The sequence below is a fragment of the Oncorhynchus mykiss genome, chromosome 2 (assembly GCF_057628025.1).
Source record: "Oncorhynchus mykiss isolate SJ-2025 chromosome 2, ASM5762802v1, whole genome shotgun sequence".
Classification (NCBI taxonomy): Eukaryota; Metazoa; Chordata; class Actinopteri; order Salmoniformes; family Salmonidae; genus Oncorhynchus; species Oncorhynchus mykiss.
Window position 1 is genome coordinate 79,040,026 of NC_143023.1, and position 20,895 is coordinate 79,060,920.

The window sequence follows — 20,895 nt, forward strand, 5'->3', positions numbered from 1 at the left end:
TTTTATGTCGCTGAAAGAAATTGCACATTTAGGCTACACAACACTTACTCCAGAGAGTGAATTTCACCATGACATTCAGGGGCCTCTATTGAGACATGCAGTTTGAATGCTGGAATTATTTTGGAGTGGACCAACATGCACAAGTTAGCCACATTTTGAAAGTGATTTGTTTGACAAATAGATGAAAATATAGGCCAATAAAAAAACATGTTGGAACGTTTTCACAGTGGTAAAAAAAAAAAGTTTGCTCCCTATACTTTCAATGCATTTTTCAGAAAAACGTGGGTAAATGGTGTTTACTTGCATTTACCCTCCACTAGGCCTACACCACTACAGGTAGCCTACCCTCTCAGCCGAGGAAATTTTACACACATGAACACACGCAGAACAGGCAGAACAGGTGGCGTACTGGTCAAGAACTATAGGAAACGTGTGATCTCTGTAATTGCAAACAAAGGTTTCTGTACCTGCTTTTCTGATGTATCAAATACTTATGTCATGCAATAAAATGCACATTAATTACTTAAAAATCATACAATGTGATTTTCTGGATTTTTGTTTTAGATTTCGTCTCTCACAGTTGAAGTGTACCTATGATAAATATTACAGACCTCTACATGCTTTGTAAGTAGGAAAACCTGCAAAATCGGCAGTGTATCAAATACTTGTTCTCCCCACTATACATCTGTTGGTCACAAAAGGTAGGGGTGTGGATCAGAAAACCAGTCAGCATCTGGTGTGACCACTCATTTCCTTCGCATAGAGTCGATCAGGCTCTTGATTGTGGCCTGTGGAATGTTGTACCACGCCTCTTCAATGGCTGTGCGAAGTTGCAGGATATTGACAGAAACTGGAACACGCTGTTATACAAGTCAATCCAGTGAAAAGCTAAATCAAATCAAGCTTTATTTATACAGCACATTTCAGACTTCGAATGCAACTCCATGTGCTTTTTACAGAAAAAAATTAATTAAAAAGTATGAAAATAATAGCTGAAATATTTACTACACAACAAACTTAACATTAAAAAAAACTAAAGAATGACAAAAGAACTTAACAAATAAAAAGCATCCTAAGGAAAGCAAAGCAAAAAATATGTGTTTTAAGATCTCTTTTAAATGTGTCCACATTTTCAGCCCCCCTCAGGTTCTCTGGCAGGCTATTGCAGAGGCTGGGGACATAATTACTAAAGGCTGCCTCTCCATGCCCCTTGGTTCTTTGGGATAGTTAATAGGCCAGTGCCAGAGGACCTGAGGGACCTACTTGCTATATAACTTAAAAGCATGTCTGACATGTTGGGGTGCCCAATCGTGTATGGAAAAAACAATAGAACATATTAAAATGAATTCTAAAACTTACAGACAGCCAGAGTGCAGAGACCTTAAAACTAGTGTAATGTGTGCTCTCCATCTGGTCTTGGTCAGTACCCATGCTTCAGCATTCTGTATGTTTTGCAGTTGACCAATGTCTTCCCAACAATGCTCAATTGGTGACATGTATGACGAGTATGCAGGCCATGGAAGAACTGTAACATGTTCAGCTTCCATCAATTGTGTACAGATTCTTGCGACATGGGTTTGTGCATTATCATGCTGAAACATGAGTTGATGGCAGCAGATGAATGGCACAACAATGGGCCTCAGGATCTCATCACAGTATCTCTGTGCATTAAAATTGGCATTGATAAAATGCAATTGTGTTTGTTGTCCATAGCTTATGCCTGCCCATACCGTAACCCCACTGCCACCATTGACATCAGCAAACCACTCACCCACACGACTCCATAGCAACTGTCTGCCATCTGCCTGGTACAGTTGAAACCATGATTAATCTGTGAAGAGCACATTTCTCCAGTGTGCCAGTGGCCATCGAAGGTGAGCATTTGCCCACTGAAGTCAGTTACGACGCTGAACTGTAGTCAGGGAAAGACCCTGGTGAGAATGACAAGCACGCAGATGAGCTTCCCTGAGACGCTTTCTCAGTTTGTGCAGAAATACTTTGCTTGTGCAAACCCACAGATTAATCCGCTGTCCAGGTGTGCTGGTCTCAAACGATCCCACAGGTGAACAAGTCCGGATGTGGATGTCCTGAGCTGGCATGGCTACACGTAGTCTGAGGATGTGAGGCCAGTTGGACTTGCTGCCGAATCTATAAAATGAAGTTGGAGGCGGCTTATGGTAGAGAAATTAACAGTATATTCTCTGCAGTCAGAATACCAATGGTACGATCCCTCAAAACTTGAGACATCTGTGCATTTATTTATTCGTTATTTTACCAGGTAAGTTGACTGAGAACATGTTCTCATTTGCAGCAACAACCAGGGGAATAGTTACAGGGGAGAGGAGGGGGATGAATGAGCCAATTGTAAACTGGGGATAATTAAGTGACCATGATGGTTTGAGGGCCAGATTGGGAATTTAGCCAGGACACCAGGGTTAACACCCCTACTCTTACGATAAGTGCAATCGGATCTTTAATGACCTCAGAGAGTCAGGACACCCGTGTAACGTCCCCCTACACATGGCAGTGTCCCCAATTGGGATATTTTTTTAGACCAGAGGAAAGAGTGCCTCCTACTGGCCCTCCAACACCCCTTCCAGCAGCATCTGGTCTCCCATCCAGGAACTGACCAGTACCAACCCTGCTTAGCTTCAGAAGCAAGCCAGCAGTGGTATGCAGGGTGGTATGCTGCTGACATTGTGTTGTGTGCCAAACTGCACATTTTATAGTGGCCTTTCATTATCCCCAGCACAAAGTGCACCTGTGTAATGATCATGCTGTTTAATCAGCTTCTTGATATGCCACACCTGTGAGGTGGATGGATTATCTTGGCAAAAGAGAAATGCTCACTAACAGATGTTGACAAATTAGAGAGAAATACTTTTTTTGTGCATATGGGATTATTTCTGTGATCTTTTATTTCAGATCATGAAATATGGGACCAACTCTTTACATCTTTCTATTATATTTTTGTTCAGTGTACTTCGGGCCACAGATGGCACAGAGAGCACCAGTATCCGTGCTCCAAAATGAAAAACAAAACAATGAGCTCTCTAAACAGTTGACTGACTGTCACGACTTCCGCAGAGGTCGGTTCTTCTCATTGTCCGTGTGGCGTACGGCGGTCGACATCACCAGTCTTCCAGCCTTCACTGATCCACCTTTCATTTTCCATTTGTTTTGTCTTGTTTTCCCGCACACCTGGTTTGCATTCCCTCATTACTCGTCTTGCATATAACCCTCTGTTTCCCCCCATGTCTGTGTGTGGAATTGTTATGTGTAAATGTATATGTACTCCAGGCTGGTTTGAGCTGGGTTATTGTAACCTGTGTGTGTTTAGTTTTCTGAGTGCCGTGTTTTGCTCGCCTCAATAAAGGGCTCCGTTTGCTACGCATTTCTGCTCTCCTGCGCCTGGATTCCTTGCAGCCAGTTGCGCACTCTGTTACACTGACAAAAGCAAACAAATCAATGGATTAATCTTATGCATTGGAATAAAGGCATAGGCTATTTTTATCAAACACATGGCAAACAACTGTCGGAAATTAGTAATTGCAATGAAAATCAATGCTAAAGGAGCTCAGCTGAAGCCGAAATGCAGCACTACCGGGCTCCCGAGTGGCGCATTGTGTTCATTTCACTTGGAAGCTTTACTTTTCATATTTGGTGCACACACAAGAACGCACACACAAGAACACACACACACACACACACACACACACACACACACACACAGTGAATTCACACCAGCCCTAATGTCTCCCCTTGTAAAACCCATAAAATTGTTAGGCTACTATCCAATGTATGCTCTTTGCAGGTGTTGAGCTTCATGCCTCACGGATGTGTGTTTATAGGGCAGTAAGCCATATCTCTCTGCTTTGCATAATACCTGCTCTTCAGGCACATGCCAATGCACCAACCAGCAGATGTGCTGCCACTAAGGCCTTGCAAACAGTCATTAGTAGAGGAAGGGGTTGGGCTCCCCTCAGAGATATGTGTTGTGCATTCCTGCATGGTCCAGCACTGACAGAGATAACTCTTTTAGTCACACTCTGAGAAAACACACCACATTTATCAGCAAAACTCTGTCTCAGTAAACACAGTCTGTCTCTTTACACAGTATAAACACAATATAAAGGTGATAGAGCAACTAGCTCTAGTTTCTCAAACAGCAAATTTCAAAATGGCTGCAATCGTCGAAGTGTTTAAGTTTAAATTTAGGCATTAACTATGACATCTTAAGGTTAAGCGTTAACTCCAAATGGTTAAGGTAAGGGTTAAGTTTTGGAATAGGCTTAAAATAAAAATCTCAAAAACAACATTCTATCACTCGATTCCAATTTGCAACCTTTGGAATCAGAGGCAGATGCTTATGCCCATCTATAACGCCCTACCAAAACCAAAACCTACTTGAAGGAAACAGCGCTCACTGTTGCCCCTAGAGGCCGGTTTCCACGTCATCTCCCGACGTCCTCAGACATGGATGGACGTCGAATACAAACTTGTATCACAGGTGATGTGGCTGGATAGAGACCAACAATTCACAAGTTCGGCTTCTCACCATCTAACGAACATATCAGAAGGGGTAGTAGTTGATGGAGCACTGTCAACTGTGGGACGTTTTATATATATATATATATATATATATACAGTAGTATATACGTTCTATTCATTCGACGTTGCTACGCTGAACAAATCTTTGGCATGTAGCTTGAGATTCAATGATGATGAGAGACAAGAACTTAAATAAATAATTGAATACATATCCAATAGGTGTGCATAGGCCGCACTACGCTGGTAAATGAATTAAGGAAATTCTGAGAGTTTACAGTTTCCATGGTGAATTATTTGTTTCATGTTCATTGTTGGGATAGCTATCCTACTGACATTTGTAAAATGATACTTTGCTGCACAGGTCATAAAGGCAGACAGGTAGGTTTATACAACCCACAACTGTTGTAAACCAAGCAGTAGCATGGAAAAATAATGTGTACACGCTTTTTTCCCCAAGGAAGAGGAAGTTGATGAATTTCCTGCCTGGACTGCGGGACAGTGGAATTATGAGATTAATTGGTCTAATGACATGTCTGTAGACAATTAGAATATGACAAGTGTCACTGGTCAAAACGCATTTAATTTATACTCCGGAATGTCTGTAGACCGTCACTGCGATGATCTTCCTTGTCACACAGACATAAAAAAAGGATATTGTTGTGTTATCGAACAGCCACTGCAACCAGACCAAATCCTCCTGTGCAGGTGGCCTAATATTCTCAGATATAATTGTCCACTTTTATTTCATCACAGTGTGAGTTATTTTCAGGAAGCTCGACATAACCATGTAAATAATGATGATGTTGTGGGTTTATTTTCCTCTAATAATTAATAAAAGTAGCTAAAGTTAAGACATTGTCAGCTATTCTCATTATTTGAAATGGCTAGCCAAGTAGCTAACTAGATGGACTGTTAACCAGCCTTAACACTTCATGGTACTTTGTGTCCAGGATACAAACAACCCATTTTATAATCTTGTGTAATCCACTATATTCTTTAATCATATCAACGAGGATGACTATTTGACAGTTTTTACCGCCCTAGCGTCTATACTGCTGTACATTGCTGTAGATCAGTGAGTGTAGCAGACGTGAGTCTGGGTGGAGTCCAGGTCCATAACCACGGGGGCTAGATTAGTCTACACAGACACTTAAAAGATGCCATAGAAATCACAGGCTCCAGTCACTGTCGCCTCCACCATGGATCCCCTCCAGACTGCTGCTGGTAGTGCACTTAGTACCGAGCTCTGCAGAATATGAGACAAGGACAAAGTAGACCTTCTATTGTAGTTCTTATAAAAGCCTAGGGTTCATTGTTGCTACCTTGCCGTCTAACCTAGATGCGTGAATAGAAAAAACGACTGGATACGTGAAAAGGTATTCAGCCACTGCTGGAGGATAAATGGAAGTTGGTCAAAACGGAATGCTGTAAGGCTGAGACGTGTTGGCTTAAATAAAATACACAAACAGGTCAGATACAAATACATTTAACACGGTTATTATGTTCATTCTGTGGAATGTGGTCATTTATAGTGAGCATGCTTCTGATGCGGTCTGGTTAAATGTATGAGTAATTGACTCCAGTAACAATGCTGGTGAGGCAGGCTGAATGTGGAGATTTCTCAAATATCCCTACATGCTCTTTAACCATTTATGCTGAAGTCTTAAATGCAGGGAGAGACAGGGAGAAAAGATAAGTTAAGAAGAGAGAGCAAGAAAGAAAGAGGGAGAGAGAGACAAGGTGTGACTATGGTGAGGGTCATGCGACCAGAGCTGGTGTAGAGTCTCTTGCGAACTCCATGCTTCTGCTCCTCGAAAACCTGGCCCAGGCGAACTCTCCCGTGGGTCACCCCCCCTCTCATTTGTACTTCTCTTATGCTATCTCTCTCAGTTGCTCTCCCTGTCTCTGCCCCCCCCCCGTCCCCCCCGTCCCCCGTCCGTCCCCCGTCCCCGTCCCCGTCCCTCCAAACGAGGCCATGCCGAGGAGGATGCTTGTGGTTTTCAGACTAGGAAATCCACAAAAATGTCAATATAAGTAGACACTATGAGTTACTCATTTTTAGTCAGGGAGAAGCAGACAACCGGTCAAATCTGAAGACATCATACATTACAGAAGAGAAGAGAGTATGGATGAGAACAAGAGTTCTAGGCCACATGTGTTTTGAACACATAAAACCATCTGGGGGTTATTGAAGGGGAGGGACAGGCTTGTTGAGCAAGGGGCTGGTGTTTACATGAGTAATAGCATCATACTGGAATTATACTGGAATCCTGAGGTCATAGACATTATGTTAATAATGCATGCCCTGTGTAGACTACGCCCTGTTTAGACATCCCTCCCTGTTCTCACTGAGTAGAACATATTGTTTTGTTGTTTTACATTTGCCGTAACCCTTCTTTTCAGGGTTACCACAGCAATAATACGTCAGCCAAAGAACAACGGATCCAAAACAAAGAGAATTGCAAAATCACTCATTGATTTTTCCAAACAAAGTATGAAAGCAGCGCCATTAACTGTCTTCACTTAGCACTGATAATACATTTGACCTGGCCTCTTATGTAATCCATTCTCAGAGTGATTAATATAGAATAGTATGCCATTCCTAAACTGTTCTTGGATGGCAGAGATTAGATTCTTAAGGAGAAGTGCAGATCTTCCCAGGAGTAGAATATAATTTATGAGTTCATTAATGTTACAGGGCCAGAGAGATGTGGGAACTGTTAGGAGTGATTTCTAACGGCATTACAGGACATCTGTACATCCTGTCCAGCTGACTGTCCTCAAACAGACTCTCACAGATGAATCAAAGCCTCAACACTTAGTCACATACTCTGCGTGTGTATTGGTGTGTGTGTATGTGTGGGCTAAAGCATAATAACATACTGCTGAGGTTGTTACCATGACAGACCTGCACAGCAACAGGACTTCGGGTCAAAAAGAGGAGCCAGAGAGCTTCTTAATAAATTGAACAGTTCAGGCCTCATTGCCTGAATTTACACCTCATATGAAAACTGGAAACATGTATGTTGAAGTCTTTAATCCAGGCTGCTGCTCCTCGAAACCCCGGCCAGGCGACCTCTCCCTCCTCATGTCCTGGTCCAACAGCCTCTCTTGGTAGAGGTTGAGGCGTGGGTCCCCCCTATTGCCCTCTCATGTGTACTTCTACTTTTTCCACACACAGCACACGCTCTTGCACACACACGGGCTTACTGAGCGGGCCCTAGTGGAGCCAGCAAGTTGTGTAAGGTATGATTAGTTGAATAAGTCTGTGAGCTATTTTATCTTCATTTATAGGCTATTTGATAATTTACTTAGGGTGTATCGATCGACGGACAGCCTGTACTGATGCACTCGTTTTGTATTTATTTTTAAACATAGTTAATAATTTAACATTTTAAATGTTTTTCTCTTTTGAGACTTTTGTGTGTTTAATGTTAACTGTTAATTTGTGATTTTTTATTTCACTTGATTTGGCAATGATAACATATGTTTCCAATGCCAATAAAACCTGAAGAGCGAGAGAGAGAGAGAGCAAGAGAGACAGAGAGCAAGAGAGAGAGAGAGAATTGTCTTACTAAATGAATGTTCCTCATCATTTCTGGGTAACAATGAAGTTTCTTACTGTGATTGTTTTCAATTAAAAGGTTTAGAAAAAAATGAAATGTCTTCTTAGCAAAGAGCAATTTCTCAAGCAAGAATTTGCTAGGGCTGTCTGGGAGTGGTCTGAGTGTGTGTGTGGGGGGGGGGGGACTGAAAACTAGCTGTTATTACCAAATTAATGATGTCTGATGTAAAAGAAAATGACAAAACATACACAGATGAGTAGGCAGAGGAGGAAAATATGGATTGGATTTCCCCATTAAGTAAATTAATTTTGGAAATAGAACTCCGGATCCAGTCTTCTCCATCACCCTCACTTTAATAAATACCAGCTATAGGCTGCCAGGATAATGGAATAGTTCCAAAAACTCCAAGCTAATACTTTAAAGTATTTGAAAGTGTCTGACTTATGTATTTGACCCTGATGTACTGGTTGGTTCACAGACTACAGGTACCTATATAACCAGTGTCCGGGCCCAGAGTGGAACGTCATGTGTCGGGGCTGCTGTGAGTACGACGTGATCCGCTGTAAGTGTCCCCTCCAAGGCACCCCCGTTGGCTACGCTGTGCCTTGCTGCCGCAACGCCCTCAACGAGTGTGACCCCTGCATCATCCACCCAGGTAAACCTGTCCAGCACACCACCATGCTGGCGCAAAACCTGGGATGTCTATCCATTTAGTTTTTTTTTATCTGGTAAACCCGTGGAGGACTGGTTGAATGCATTCCTGCATGCTGTGTACTCAATTTTATTGACAACAACATGGTCAGATACATTATTCATTATTCATCATGAATTAATCATTAACATTTGGTTCATGCATGTGACCGACCAATACCTCATGAGCAGTGCTTAATTTGAGTCGGATACTGCCGGAACAAGATCCGGCACCTGTTCATTTTGGACTGTTTTATTCCGGAACCTAATTGGCCGGATCCAGTACCACTTGTGGCATGAAAAATTACTATCACTTTTTGCAATGTACAAGACCAAAGTTCAAGTTGTGGTGCCTCTTCGTTAATTCTCCTGCACCCACAAAAGAAAACGTCATGTGAAGAAGATTTTCAGCCTGGGCCTAATATTCTATGAGTTGATTTGGGTTGAGCCGGCCCGGGTTTATGGTTTGCGAAACATTGCCTGCAACTCTCATCTCTCCAGCGTGTTGCACTTCATAATTTATTTCCTTATAGAATCAAAGCTGCGCGAAAGGTTCTGGAGGAAGTCTAAAGTAAAATGACGTATGAAATGTGTTTTTAAAAGGCCAACAATTTTTAATACAGCATAAATAACCTACGTGAAAACGTATTGCTGAAAAAGCACAATGAGTAGATATAATATTTCACCTCAAGTTGTTGCATGAATGGCCTATGGGAATATGCTAATACTTTCTCTTTATCAACATATATTCTTAAATCTGCTTCATCTTCAAATCATATGTACTCCTCGGCCTGAACTATTGGCCAGACACCCACACATTATTGACACATACACATGCACGCGCATCCCTTTCCACTCTGAGGATACTGTATGGAGGAGGAGACATGGTAAAGTCATGTGATGTTTACACTATCCTGCTGCTGCATCCCTGACACCCATATCCCTGACACCCATATCCCTGACACCCATATCCCTGACTCCCATATCCCTGACACCCATATCCCTGACTCCCAGCCTGTCCCCAGGATGTCTGCACTGCTGAGCACCACAGAACCCCCAAAGTGAAAATACATCTGAAACTCAGTCCTTCTGGGGGTTTTCTGGACATTTCTATTTCAGGAAGAATACATGTGTTTTTGTTGTTTAGTTACCCTGGTACAGTAAATGATGAGCCTGATGAGTTTAGCAGGACTGAGCTAAAAAGAAAACAGTCACTGAGTGGAAAACAGTAAAGGTATGTGGCTGATTGTAACCGAACTGTCATTGGGAACGGTCAAACCAAGACTGTGACTGAATGCATCACCCTTATGGTGAAGAGGTTTTAGATCTTTTAGTGTTCAATCAGCACTATATAACCTCTCACTCTTTGTCTCTTCCTCCTCACATTCACCCTCTTTCTTTTCTTTTCTCTCCTCTCTCTGTCTTAGGTTGCAGCATATTTGAGAACTGTAAGCGGTGTAACAATGGGACGTGGGGGCCCAGAGATGATTTCTTCGTCAAGGGGAAGTACTGTGCTGAGTGTCGACCCGGCTGGTCAGGCGGTGACTGCTTGAGTGAGTTCACTCCTTCTCCCATATACCTCTACCCACATTACCTCCCAGCATGGTTACGGGTAAAACTCACCCTTAACCACAGATCTAGGATCAGTTTACCTTATTCCCCCAGTTCAAACAAAAACCATTAGGGGGATTAAATAATATATGACCCTGTATCAAGTTTATAGGCAACTTCCACTAGCTTTCCTTCCATGCCTATAGGCACATACCTTCTACCTTCAACCCAGTTAAACTGAACAAAAATAGAAATGCAACATGCAACAATTTCTAAGATTGTACTGAATTATAGTTCATATAAAAAAAATCTGTCAATTGAAATTCATTCATTAGGCCCTAATCTATGGATTTCATATGACTAGGAATACATTTACGAATTTGTTGTTCACAGATAATTAAAAAAGAGGTAGAGGTGTGGATCAGAAAAACAGTCAGGATCTGGTGTGACACCATTTGCCTCATGCAGCGTGACACATCTCGTTCTCGTAGTGGATCAGGCTGTTGATTGTGTCCTGTGGAATGTAGTCCAACTCTTCTTCAATGGCTGTGTGAAGTAACTGGTTATTGCCGGGAACTGGAACACACTGACGCACACGTCAATCCAGAGCATCCCAAACATGCTCCATAGGTGACAGTTCTACTGAGTATGCAGGCCATGGAACAATTGGAATTGCAGGAATTGTATACAAATCCTTGCAACATGGGGCCATGCATTATCATGCTGAAACATGAGGAGGATGAATGGCATAACAATGGGCCTTAGGATCTTGTTACGTTATCTCTGTGCATTCAAATTGCAAACGATAAAATGCCATTTTGTTCATTGTCCGTAGTTTATGCCTGCCCATACCATAACCCCACCGCCACCATGGGGCACTCTAGTCACAATGTTGAAATCTGCAAGGCACTCGCCCACATGACGCCATACACTTGGTCTGTGGTTGTGAGGCCGGTTGGACGTACTGCCAATTTCTCTAAAACAACATTGTAGGCTGCTTATGGTAGAGAAATGTACATTATATTCTCTGGCAACAGCTTTGGTGGACATTCCTGCAGTCAGCATGCCAATTTCACTCTCCCTCAAAACTTGTGACATCTGTAGCATTGTGTTGATCATTACACAAGGTTCACCTGTGTAACGATCATGCTGTTTAATCATCTTCTTGATATGCCACAACTGTCAGATGGATGGATTATCTTGGCAAAGGATAAATGCTCACTAACATGGATGTAAACAAATGTGTGTTCAAAATATTAGAAAAATAAGCTTTTTATGTGAATGGAACATTTCTGTGACCTTCCACGTTGTGTTTTTGTTAAAGTGTACTATAGGAGAGACGTCTGGCACAACCGTATGTTTGGTGGATGAAAGCTAAATGCCTCTGGGTTTTATCATTCAATGAGCTGAAACAACAAGTCAAGACACTGTTAATCAACATCCTGGAATCTCACAATACCATTTGATATGTCATGTCTGGAGTATAGCTTTAACAATATGCAAATAACAAAATGTGCTGTGAGGCACTGGTAGAAAGACTTTTCATCAACAGCAGAAACTTGGCATGTATTTGCGGCTCTAGGCCGCAGGCCTGTGGTTTCTGCGTATTTTGTATATTTTTTCCAGCCTGCAGTTTTAATTTGTCTCCCACTGGAAATGTATTCTTTTTTTCATGTATTTTTTTTGTGCTATCTAGAAACTAAACGGTTCTTCGGCTGAGCCCATAGAAGAACCCTTTTTGGTTCCAGCTAGAACCCTTTACACAGAGGGTTCTACATTGAACCCAAAAGTGTTCTACCTGGAACCAAAAATGGTTCTCCTATGGGGACAGCCGAAGAACCCTTTTGGAACCCTTTTTTCTACGAGTGTGTACCATTTTCTTACTATGTAACTGGTAACCAACATGCAATACCTCAACTCTAGAAGGCAATAACATAGTGTAATTTGTAAACATTTCTAAAAACATAATTCCAATTTGACATTATGGGGTATTGTGTGTACTGTAGATCAGTGCCTTCAGAAGGTGTTCACACCCATTGATTTGTCGGACTAAAATGTATTTAATTTTATTTATTTAATGTAAACGATCGAGTGGAATAAATTATATATACTGTATACACATTGTTGTCCTTAAGCCATTTTTCCACAACTTTGGAAGTATGCTTGTCCATTTGGAAGACCCATTTGCGACCAAGCTTTAACTTCCTGATTGATGTCTTGAAATGTTTCTTTAATATATCCACATAATTTTCCTACCTCATGGTGCCATCTATTTTGTGAAGTGCACCAGTCCCTCCTGCAGCAAAGCACCCCCACAACATGATGCTGCCACCTCTGTGCTTCACGGTTGGGATGGTGTTCTTCGGCTTTCAAGCACCCCCCTTTTTCCTCCAAACATAACGATGGTCATTATGGCCAAACAGTTCTATTTTTGTTTCATCAGACCAGAGGACATTTCTCCAAAAGTATGATCTTCATCCCCATGTGCAGTTGCAAACTGTAGTCTGGCTTTTTACCATGCCTTTCTAAGGTCTTCGAAAGCCAAGTCAACAAACAGATTACCGACCATTTCGAATCTCACCATACCTTCTCTGCTATGCAATCTGGTTTCAGAGCTAGTCATGGGTGCACCTCAGCCACGCTCAAGGTCCTAAACGATATCTTAACTGCCATCGATAAGAAACATTACTGTGCAGCTGTATTCATTGATCTGGCCAAGGCTTTCGACTCTGTCAATCAGCACATCCTCATCGGCAGACTCGACAGCCTTGGTTTCTCAAATGATTGCCTCGCCTGGTTCACCAACTACTTCTCTGATAGAGTTCAGTGTGTCAAATCGGAGGGTCTGCTGTCCGGACCTCTGGCAGTCTCTATGGGGGTGCCACAGGGTTCAATTCTTGGACCGACTCTCTTCTCTGTATACATCAATGAGGTCGCTCTTGCTGCTGGTGAGTCTCTGATCCACCTCTACGCAGACAACACCATTCTGTATACTTCTGGCCCTTCTTTGGACACTGTGTTAACAACCCTCCAGGCAAGCTTCAATGCCATACAACTCTCCTTCCGTGGCCTCCAATTGCTCTTAAATACAAGTAAAACTAAATGCATGCTCTTCAACTGATCGCTACCTGCACCTGCCCGCCTGTCCAACATCACTACTCTGGACCGCTCTGACTTAGAATATGTGGACAACTACAAATACTTAGGTGTCTGGTTAGACTGTAAACTCTCCTTCCAGACCCATATCAAACATCTCCAATCCAAAGTTAAATCTAGAATTGGCTTCACAATTTCACAACAAAGCATCCTTCACTCATGCTGCCAAACATACCCTTGTAAAACTGACCATCCTACCAATCCTCGACTTTGGCGATGTCATTTACAAAATAGCCTCCAATACCCTACTCAACAAATTGGATGCAGTCTATCACAATGCAATCTGTTTTGTCACCAAAGCCCCATATACTACCCACCATTGCGACCTGTACGCTCTCGTTGGCTGGCCCTGGCTTCATACTCGTCGCCAAACCCACTGGCTCCATGTCATCTACAAGACCCTGCTAGGTAAAGACCCCCTTATCTTAGCTCGCTGGTCACCATAGCATCTCCCACCTGTAGCACACGCTCCAGCAGGTATATCTCTCTAGTCACCCCCAAAAAGTATTATTTCTTTGGCCGCCTCTCCTTCCAGTTCTCTGCTGCCAATGACTGGAACGAACTACAAAAATCTAAACACTTATCTCCCTCACTAGCTTTAAGCACCAACTGTCAGAGCAGCTCACAGATTACTGCACCTGTACATAGCCCACCTATAATTTAGCCCAAACAACTTTCCCTACTGTGTTTAAATGATTTATTTATTTTGCTCCTTTGTACCCCATTATTTTTATTTCTACTTTGCATTCTTCCATTGCAAATCTACCATTCCAGTGTTTTACTTGCTATATTGTATTTACTTTGCCACCATGGCCTTTTTTTGCCTTTACCTCCCTTATCTCACCTCATTTGCTTACATCGTATATAGACTTGTTTATACTGTATTATTGACTGCATGTTTGTTTTACTCCATGTGTAACTCTGTGTCGTTGTATGTGTCGAACTGCTTTGCTTTATCTTGGCCAGGTCGCAATTGTAAATGAGAACTTGTTCTCAACTTGCCTACCTGATAAAGGTGAAATAATATATATTTTTTTTTAAATAAAAAAACAAAATGGCTGTTTTGGAGCAGTTGCTTCTTCCTTGCTGAGCGGCCTTTCAGGTTATGTCGATATAGGTTTCCTCCAGCATATTCACAAGGTCCTTTGCTGTTGTTCTGGGATTTATTTGCACTTTTCGCACCAAAGTACGTTAATCTCTAAGAGACAGAACGTGTCTCCTTCCTGAGCGGTATGACGGCTGCGTGTTGGTGTTTGGTGTATGGTGTTTATACTTGCATACTATTGTTTGTACAGATAAACGTGGTACCGTCAGGCATTTGTAAATTGCTCCCAAGGATGAGCCAGACATGTGGATGTCCGCAATTTTTTTTCTGAGGTCTTGGCTGATTTCTTTTGATTTTCCCATGATGTCAATCAAAAAGGCACTGAGTTTTAAGGTAGGCCTTGAAATACATCCACAGGTACACCTCCAATTGACTCAAATTATGTCAATTAGCCTATCAGAATCTTCTAAAGCCATGACAAAATTTTCTGGAATTTTCCAAGCTGTTTAAAGGCACAGTCAACTTAGTGTATGTAAACTTCTGACCCACTGGAATTGTGATACAGTGAATTATAAGTTAAATAATCTCTGTAAACAATTGTTGGAAAAATTACTTGTGTCATGCAGAAAGTAGATGTCCTAACTGACTTGCCAAGACTATAACAAGACATTTGTGGAGTGGTTGAAAAACACGTTTTAATGACTCCAACCTAAGTTTATGTAAACTTCCGGCAACAACAGTATATTTTTTTACATTCATTTTTACACTAAAATATATTGATTAGATACTGTAAGTATTCAACCCCCTGCGTCAATACATGTTAGAATCACCTTTGGCATCGATTACAGCTGTGAGTCTTTCTGGGTAAATCTCTAAGGGATTTGCAGACTGAACCAAGGTGGAAAGGTGAAAAGATGGAAAGCAGACTGAACCAGGTTTTCCTCTTGGATCTTATCTGTGCTTAGCTCTATTCTGTTTATTTTTACCCAAAACTAAACTACATAGGCCTTGCCAATGATAAGCACACCCATAATATGATGCAGCCACCACCATGCGTGAAAACACGTACTCAGTCATGTGTTGGATTTGCCCAAAACATAATACCTTGTATTCAGTATTACTTTAGTGCCTTATTGCAAACAGGATGCATGTTTTGGAATATTTTTATTGTGCACAGGCTTCCTTCTTTCCACTCTGTCATTTATGTTAGGATTGCGGAGTAATTACAATGTTTTTGATCCATCCTCAGTTTTCTCCTATAACAGCCATTAAACGCTGTAACTGTTTTAATATCACCAATGGCCTCATGGTGAAATCCCTGAGATGTTTCCTTCCCCCCTGGCAACTTAGTTAGGAAGGGCGCCTGTATCTTTGTAGTAACTGTGTATATAGATACACCATCCAAAATGTAATTAATACCTTCACCATGCTCAAAGGGATATTCAGTGTCTCCTTTATTTTATTTTTACCCATCTACCAATAGGTGCCTTTCTTTGTGAGGCCTTGTAATACCGCCCTGCTCTTTGTCGTGAAATACACTGCTTGACTGAGGGAAGTTACAAATAATTGGATGTTTTGGGTACAGAGATAGGGTAGTCCTTTACAAATCATGTTAAAACACTATTATTGCACACAGAGTGAGTCCATACAACATATTATGAGACTTGTTACTTTCCTCCTAAACTTATTTAAGCCTGCCGTAACAAAAGGGTTGAATACTTACTGACTCAATACATTTTAGCTATTAATTTTTAATTAATTGGCAAACATTCTAAAAACATAATTCCACTTTGACATTATGGGGTTTTGTGTGTAGATTTGTGTCACAAAATCTCAATATAATCAATTTTAAGTTCAGGCAGTAACAACAAAATGTGACCGACCTGCTTGATTCGGTCTTATGTCGCAAAATTTGAAACTATGTTTTTTACTTTGGATAAAAGTAGAGACTCAGAACTAGACAATGTTATATCATACACTACAGTTGAGGAACAATGGAAAAGTAATTCTTCTTTGAAAGTTGATACATTTGTAACCTTACTTGAATGTTTTGGTAAACCTACTGGAGAGCTCTCCTGTGTCTACACCCATTCAGCATTGTTCACACCCTCTTAAGCCTTAGTCCCACCCATCTCTTTAAGGATTCACATATGAGACCGAGTACTGAACAACCAAAGATTTCAAGACTAAAGGCTGGTTTATACTATGTCTATTGACAGTTGTTGCAGTGAAATCATGAACATGCTATTGTCGTCCGACATCAAACTTGTCGTTTGTCAATTTGAAAAAGTATAAACACAAAAACTACAGGCATGACATCAGCAGCCTGATCGTACAAAATAGCATAACTACTGTAGTGTATTTTAACACCAATAAATATACCCGTTTAAAATATGTATTTAGTGTATGTCAATCTAGCAAACCAGGCAACTAAAAGCAACTTTTCTAAACACTGTTTTGGTTTGTTTTTAGCTTGTTAGCTAGCTAGCTAATTTTAAGTTAGCTGGCAAGCCAGTTCCAATAATGACCATGCCAGATAGCTGACACCGTATTCACTTTACCTCATTTGTCTTCATTATTACAGAAAAATAAACTCACAACAAAATCATTATTTACAAGTTAATGGCGAGCCAATTACAGAAAATAGCTTAGTGTGACGAAATAAAAGCAGGGCTTTCTTCAGGAGAATTTTAGAACTTGGACACTGTCTCATTGACCTAACGTTATATCCTAATTTGACTTTGGTGCAGGTCACATTCTTCACATTACTGTCTCTGGTAAACACATACTATATCAAATAAAATCTAAGTTGAATTGTCACATGCACAGGTTACAGAAAATGTAGTGAAATTGTTACTTGCATAGTAGAGTATTTTGTTTATTAAACATGTAGCTAGCTAGCTAAATAATTAACCATAATCCCAACTCATAACATTACTACCCTCGATGAAACTTCAGGTTTCTAACCATTCAGGTTCAATTTTGGCTAGCTAGTTAACATTAGGCAATAACTAGCAATGCAAATGGCTCTGGGATACAAATACTATTACTAGACAGATCATACACATGACATTAGCTAATGAGCCAGCCATTAGCCATGGTGCAGGTCACATTCTTCACATTACCGTCTCTGGTAAACACATGCTATATCAAATAGCTAGCTAGCTAACAGTAGGTTTTAGCTTCAAATGAAAATGACTTTCTGACTAAATTAGAAACGTATAATATCTGACAATGTAGCTAGCTAGACTATATTAATTGTATATATGGATGGACCCTTCTCCCTCTCTGTCACGAATGCCATGGTTGCCCTTAGTTTGAAGATGTAATCCAGAGCCAGGTGTTTTAGACAACAGCCTTCTCTGTGTTCTCTTTTCAACTCACTCTGCGTATTTGCAATCAAACGGCAGAATTTCCTTCATACCCTTATCTATCATACTCTAAAAAAGTGTATGTTCAAATGCCTCTCCTGTGAAGTAGTGAGGCGCGACATACACATAGTTCACTGAAATGAGTCACAAATGTGGAAAAAGTCAAGGGGTGTGAATACTTTCTGAAGGCACTGTATGAGCTACACAACACAATGATTTACTTATTATGACTAGAAACTGGCCAAATTATGATTCAAATGATCAACTAGTATGCTGTTTTACAGTAACGTACAATTACATCAAGAAATGAAAAGCCTATTGCATTGCATAATTATGTAAAGTGTGAGCTCTGAGTGGTTCTTTTCCTGTTTACAGAGTGTGGAGGAGTGATCCGTAAACGTCAGGGCCACATAGTCCTGGAGAGTTACCCCACCAACGCTCGTTGTGAGTGGACTGTTCAGGTGGACCGAGCATTCACCATCGATTTCAGGTGGGTGTGACCAACCATGTATTTGACCTGGGTTGTCTCTGAACTTCAAGACCGAGTTAGTTCACTGAACTTAAAAACCTCTACGGGATTGGTGTCCCCACACCGGGACGGTTGAGCTAATGTGCGCTAATGTGATTAGCATGATATTGACAGTAACAGCAAACTTTCCAGGACATAGACATGTCTTATACGAGCAGAAAGCTTAAATTCTTGTTGATTTAACTGCACAGTCTAATTTACAGTAGCTATTACAGTGAAAAAATACCATACTATTGTTTGAGGATAGTGCACAACAACATTTTTTTAATCAATTGGTACATTCACCTCTGAAGGTAAATAATGTACTTACATTCAGTAATCTTGCTCTGATTTGAATCCTGAGGGTCCCACTGATAAAATGTACCACAGTTTTGTTTGATAAAATCCATTTTTATATTCAAATGTAAGATCTGGGTCCTACAGTTTGAACCCCTGCTGCCTCCGGCTCCACACCCATCCCGCCTAGCCATCTAGATGTGTGAAAGTTAGTGTAAAAGTTAATGATCCATCAAGTATGACATTCGTGGGAGCGTGTACATTTAAATGTTATATTACCATATCATTTTTGTATTTTCTCTATAGTTATGTACTTAAAAATGTATCAATTTACCAATTCGGCACCTTTGGGCAGACTTGATACAAAATATTGTCCAGTATTACTGGATCAATCTAAAACTTTGCAACAAACTGCTGTCATCTAGTGGACAAAATCTAAATTGCGCCAAAACTGCAATAATATATTATGGCCTTTCTCTTGCATTTCAAAGATGATGGAACAAAAAATATTTTGAAAACTCATGTTTTTTTTGTTTGTATTATCTTTTACCAGATCTAATGTGTTATATTCTCCTACAGTCATTTCACATTTCCACAAACTTCAAATTGTTTCCTTTCAAATGGTATCAAGCATATGCATATCCTTGCTTCAGGTCCTGAGCTACAGGCAGTTAGATTTGGGTATGTCATTTTTGGCGAAATTGAAAAAAGGGTCAGATACTTAGGAGGTTTAATTCATTTAAGCCTGGTGTTGCTAAATGAAAGCTAGTTCTGGCTAGTCAAGCATTGTGAAACAAACAGTGTCACTTAGTCATATTTTCCTCTGACATGAAAAGGCTAGACTTTGGCCTCTCTGGTGACCATCTGTAATAGTTATTAATACTTGACCCATTTAAGACTAATTTAATTTCAGTTTTCACAGTTCTATGAGAGGTATTTCATGAACCAATGTCTAGACGAAGGTTGGAACCACACAAAGTCTTGAATAAAAGTCATTGCATTTCATTTATGTGATGTATTTTTTTATGTGATGTATTTTTTCCAAAATACATAAAACTTTTTGACAGGCAAGCATATATTTGAGGGCTTTTATGATAAAAAAAAAAGCCACATTGAATATTGAGCTGCATTCAGTCTGTTGGCACAATACGTAGTACATACAGTAATAGCTTTGAGTGTTAAAATAAATAGATCCATAGTAAAAAAATAGCATTCTTCACATACACATAAAGTTCCAGGTTAAACTACACAACCATGCCAAGCTCAGACAAGCTCCATGATCAGATGACAAATGTGTCTGCAAGTACAGTAAAGACATAAAACAGGTTTCCAGGCCCGCTTGGGCTATCGTCACACGACATGGTCTATCGACAGAAAGAGATTGATGAAATATCTCCAAGTGAAGAAATAGGGCCTCATACTGCTGTTTTATGTATTATATGACATACAAGCCACAGAAACCATGAATTAAATAGTGCTCTTCTCTGTTTCATGTTGCTCTGCTCATAGTTGGACTAATGGAAAGTTATGAGTTTTTGCATCAGCCAGCTAAACCTTACTGGCAGGGCCATCTTCTATTTATTACTCACTACTCTTGGCTACATCACACTTATTTATTGCTGTACTAATGACGGACAACAACACACTCAGCGAGTTACACAGCAACACACGCTGCACACACATACTTTTAAGGCCCTAAGATATTCCCGAAAACTAAAACCCAGGGCCAATTAGCACAAGCCCCTTTTTTCTTTTTTTAACTAGGATAGTCAGTTAAAGAACAAATTCTTATTTTCAAAGACAGCCTAGGAACAGTGGGTTAACTGCGTTGTTCAGGGGCAGAACAACAGATTTGTATCTTGTCAGCTAGGGGATTCAAACTTTCAACCTTTTGGTTACTAGTCCAACACTCTAACCACTAGGCTACCCTGCCGCCCTTGACCTAAGAGACTGTCACACCCTGACCTTAGAGATCCTGTTTATCTCTATTTGGTTTGGTCAGGGTGTGATTTGGGGTGGGTATTCAATGTTCTATTATTTGTATTTCTATGTTTTGGCCGGGTAGGGTTCTCAATCAGGGACAGCTGTCTATCGTTGTCTCTGATTGAGAACCATACTTAGGTAGCCCTATTTCCCACCTGTCTTTGTGAGAAGTTGACT

At 40.7% G+C, this 20,895-nt stretch overlaps 1 protein-coding gene and 1 long non-coding RNA gene across 3 annotated transcripts in view; one reads left to right on the forward strand and one right to left on the reverse strand.

Annotated features, from left to right (window-relative positions):
- The window catches only part of LOC149985241 (uncharacterized), a 1,026,866-nt gene that overhangs the window by 497,886 nt on the left and 508,085 nt on the right, over nt 1-20,895 (reverse strand). The gene's annotated exons all lie outside the window — the stretch shown is intronic.
- LOC110497132 (inactive serine protease PAMR1) overlaps nt 1-20,895 on the forward strand; it is a 47,771-nt gene that overhangs the window by 7,554 nt on the left and 19,322 nt on the right. For both annotated transcript variants that reach the window (XM_021573108.3, XM_021573107.3), the window contains exons 2-4: nt 8,596-8,772; nt 10,235-10,360; nt 18,306-18,420. In XM_021573108.3, the coding sequence (XP_021428783.3) occupies nt 8,596-8,772; nt 10,235-10,360; nt 18,306-18,420 (418 nt within the window). The remainder of the gene's footprint in view (nt 1-8,595; nt 8,773-10,234; nt 10,361-18,305; nt 18,421-20,895) is intronic.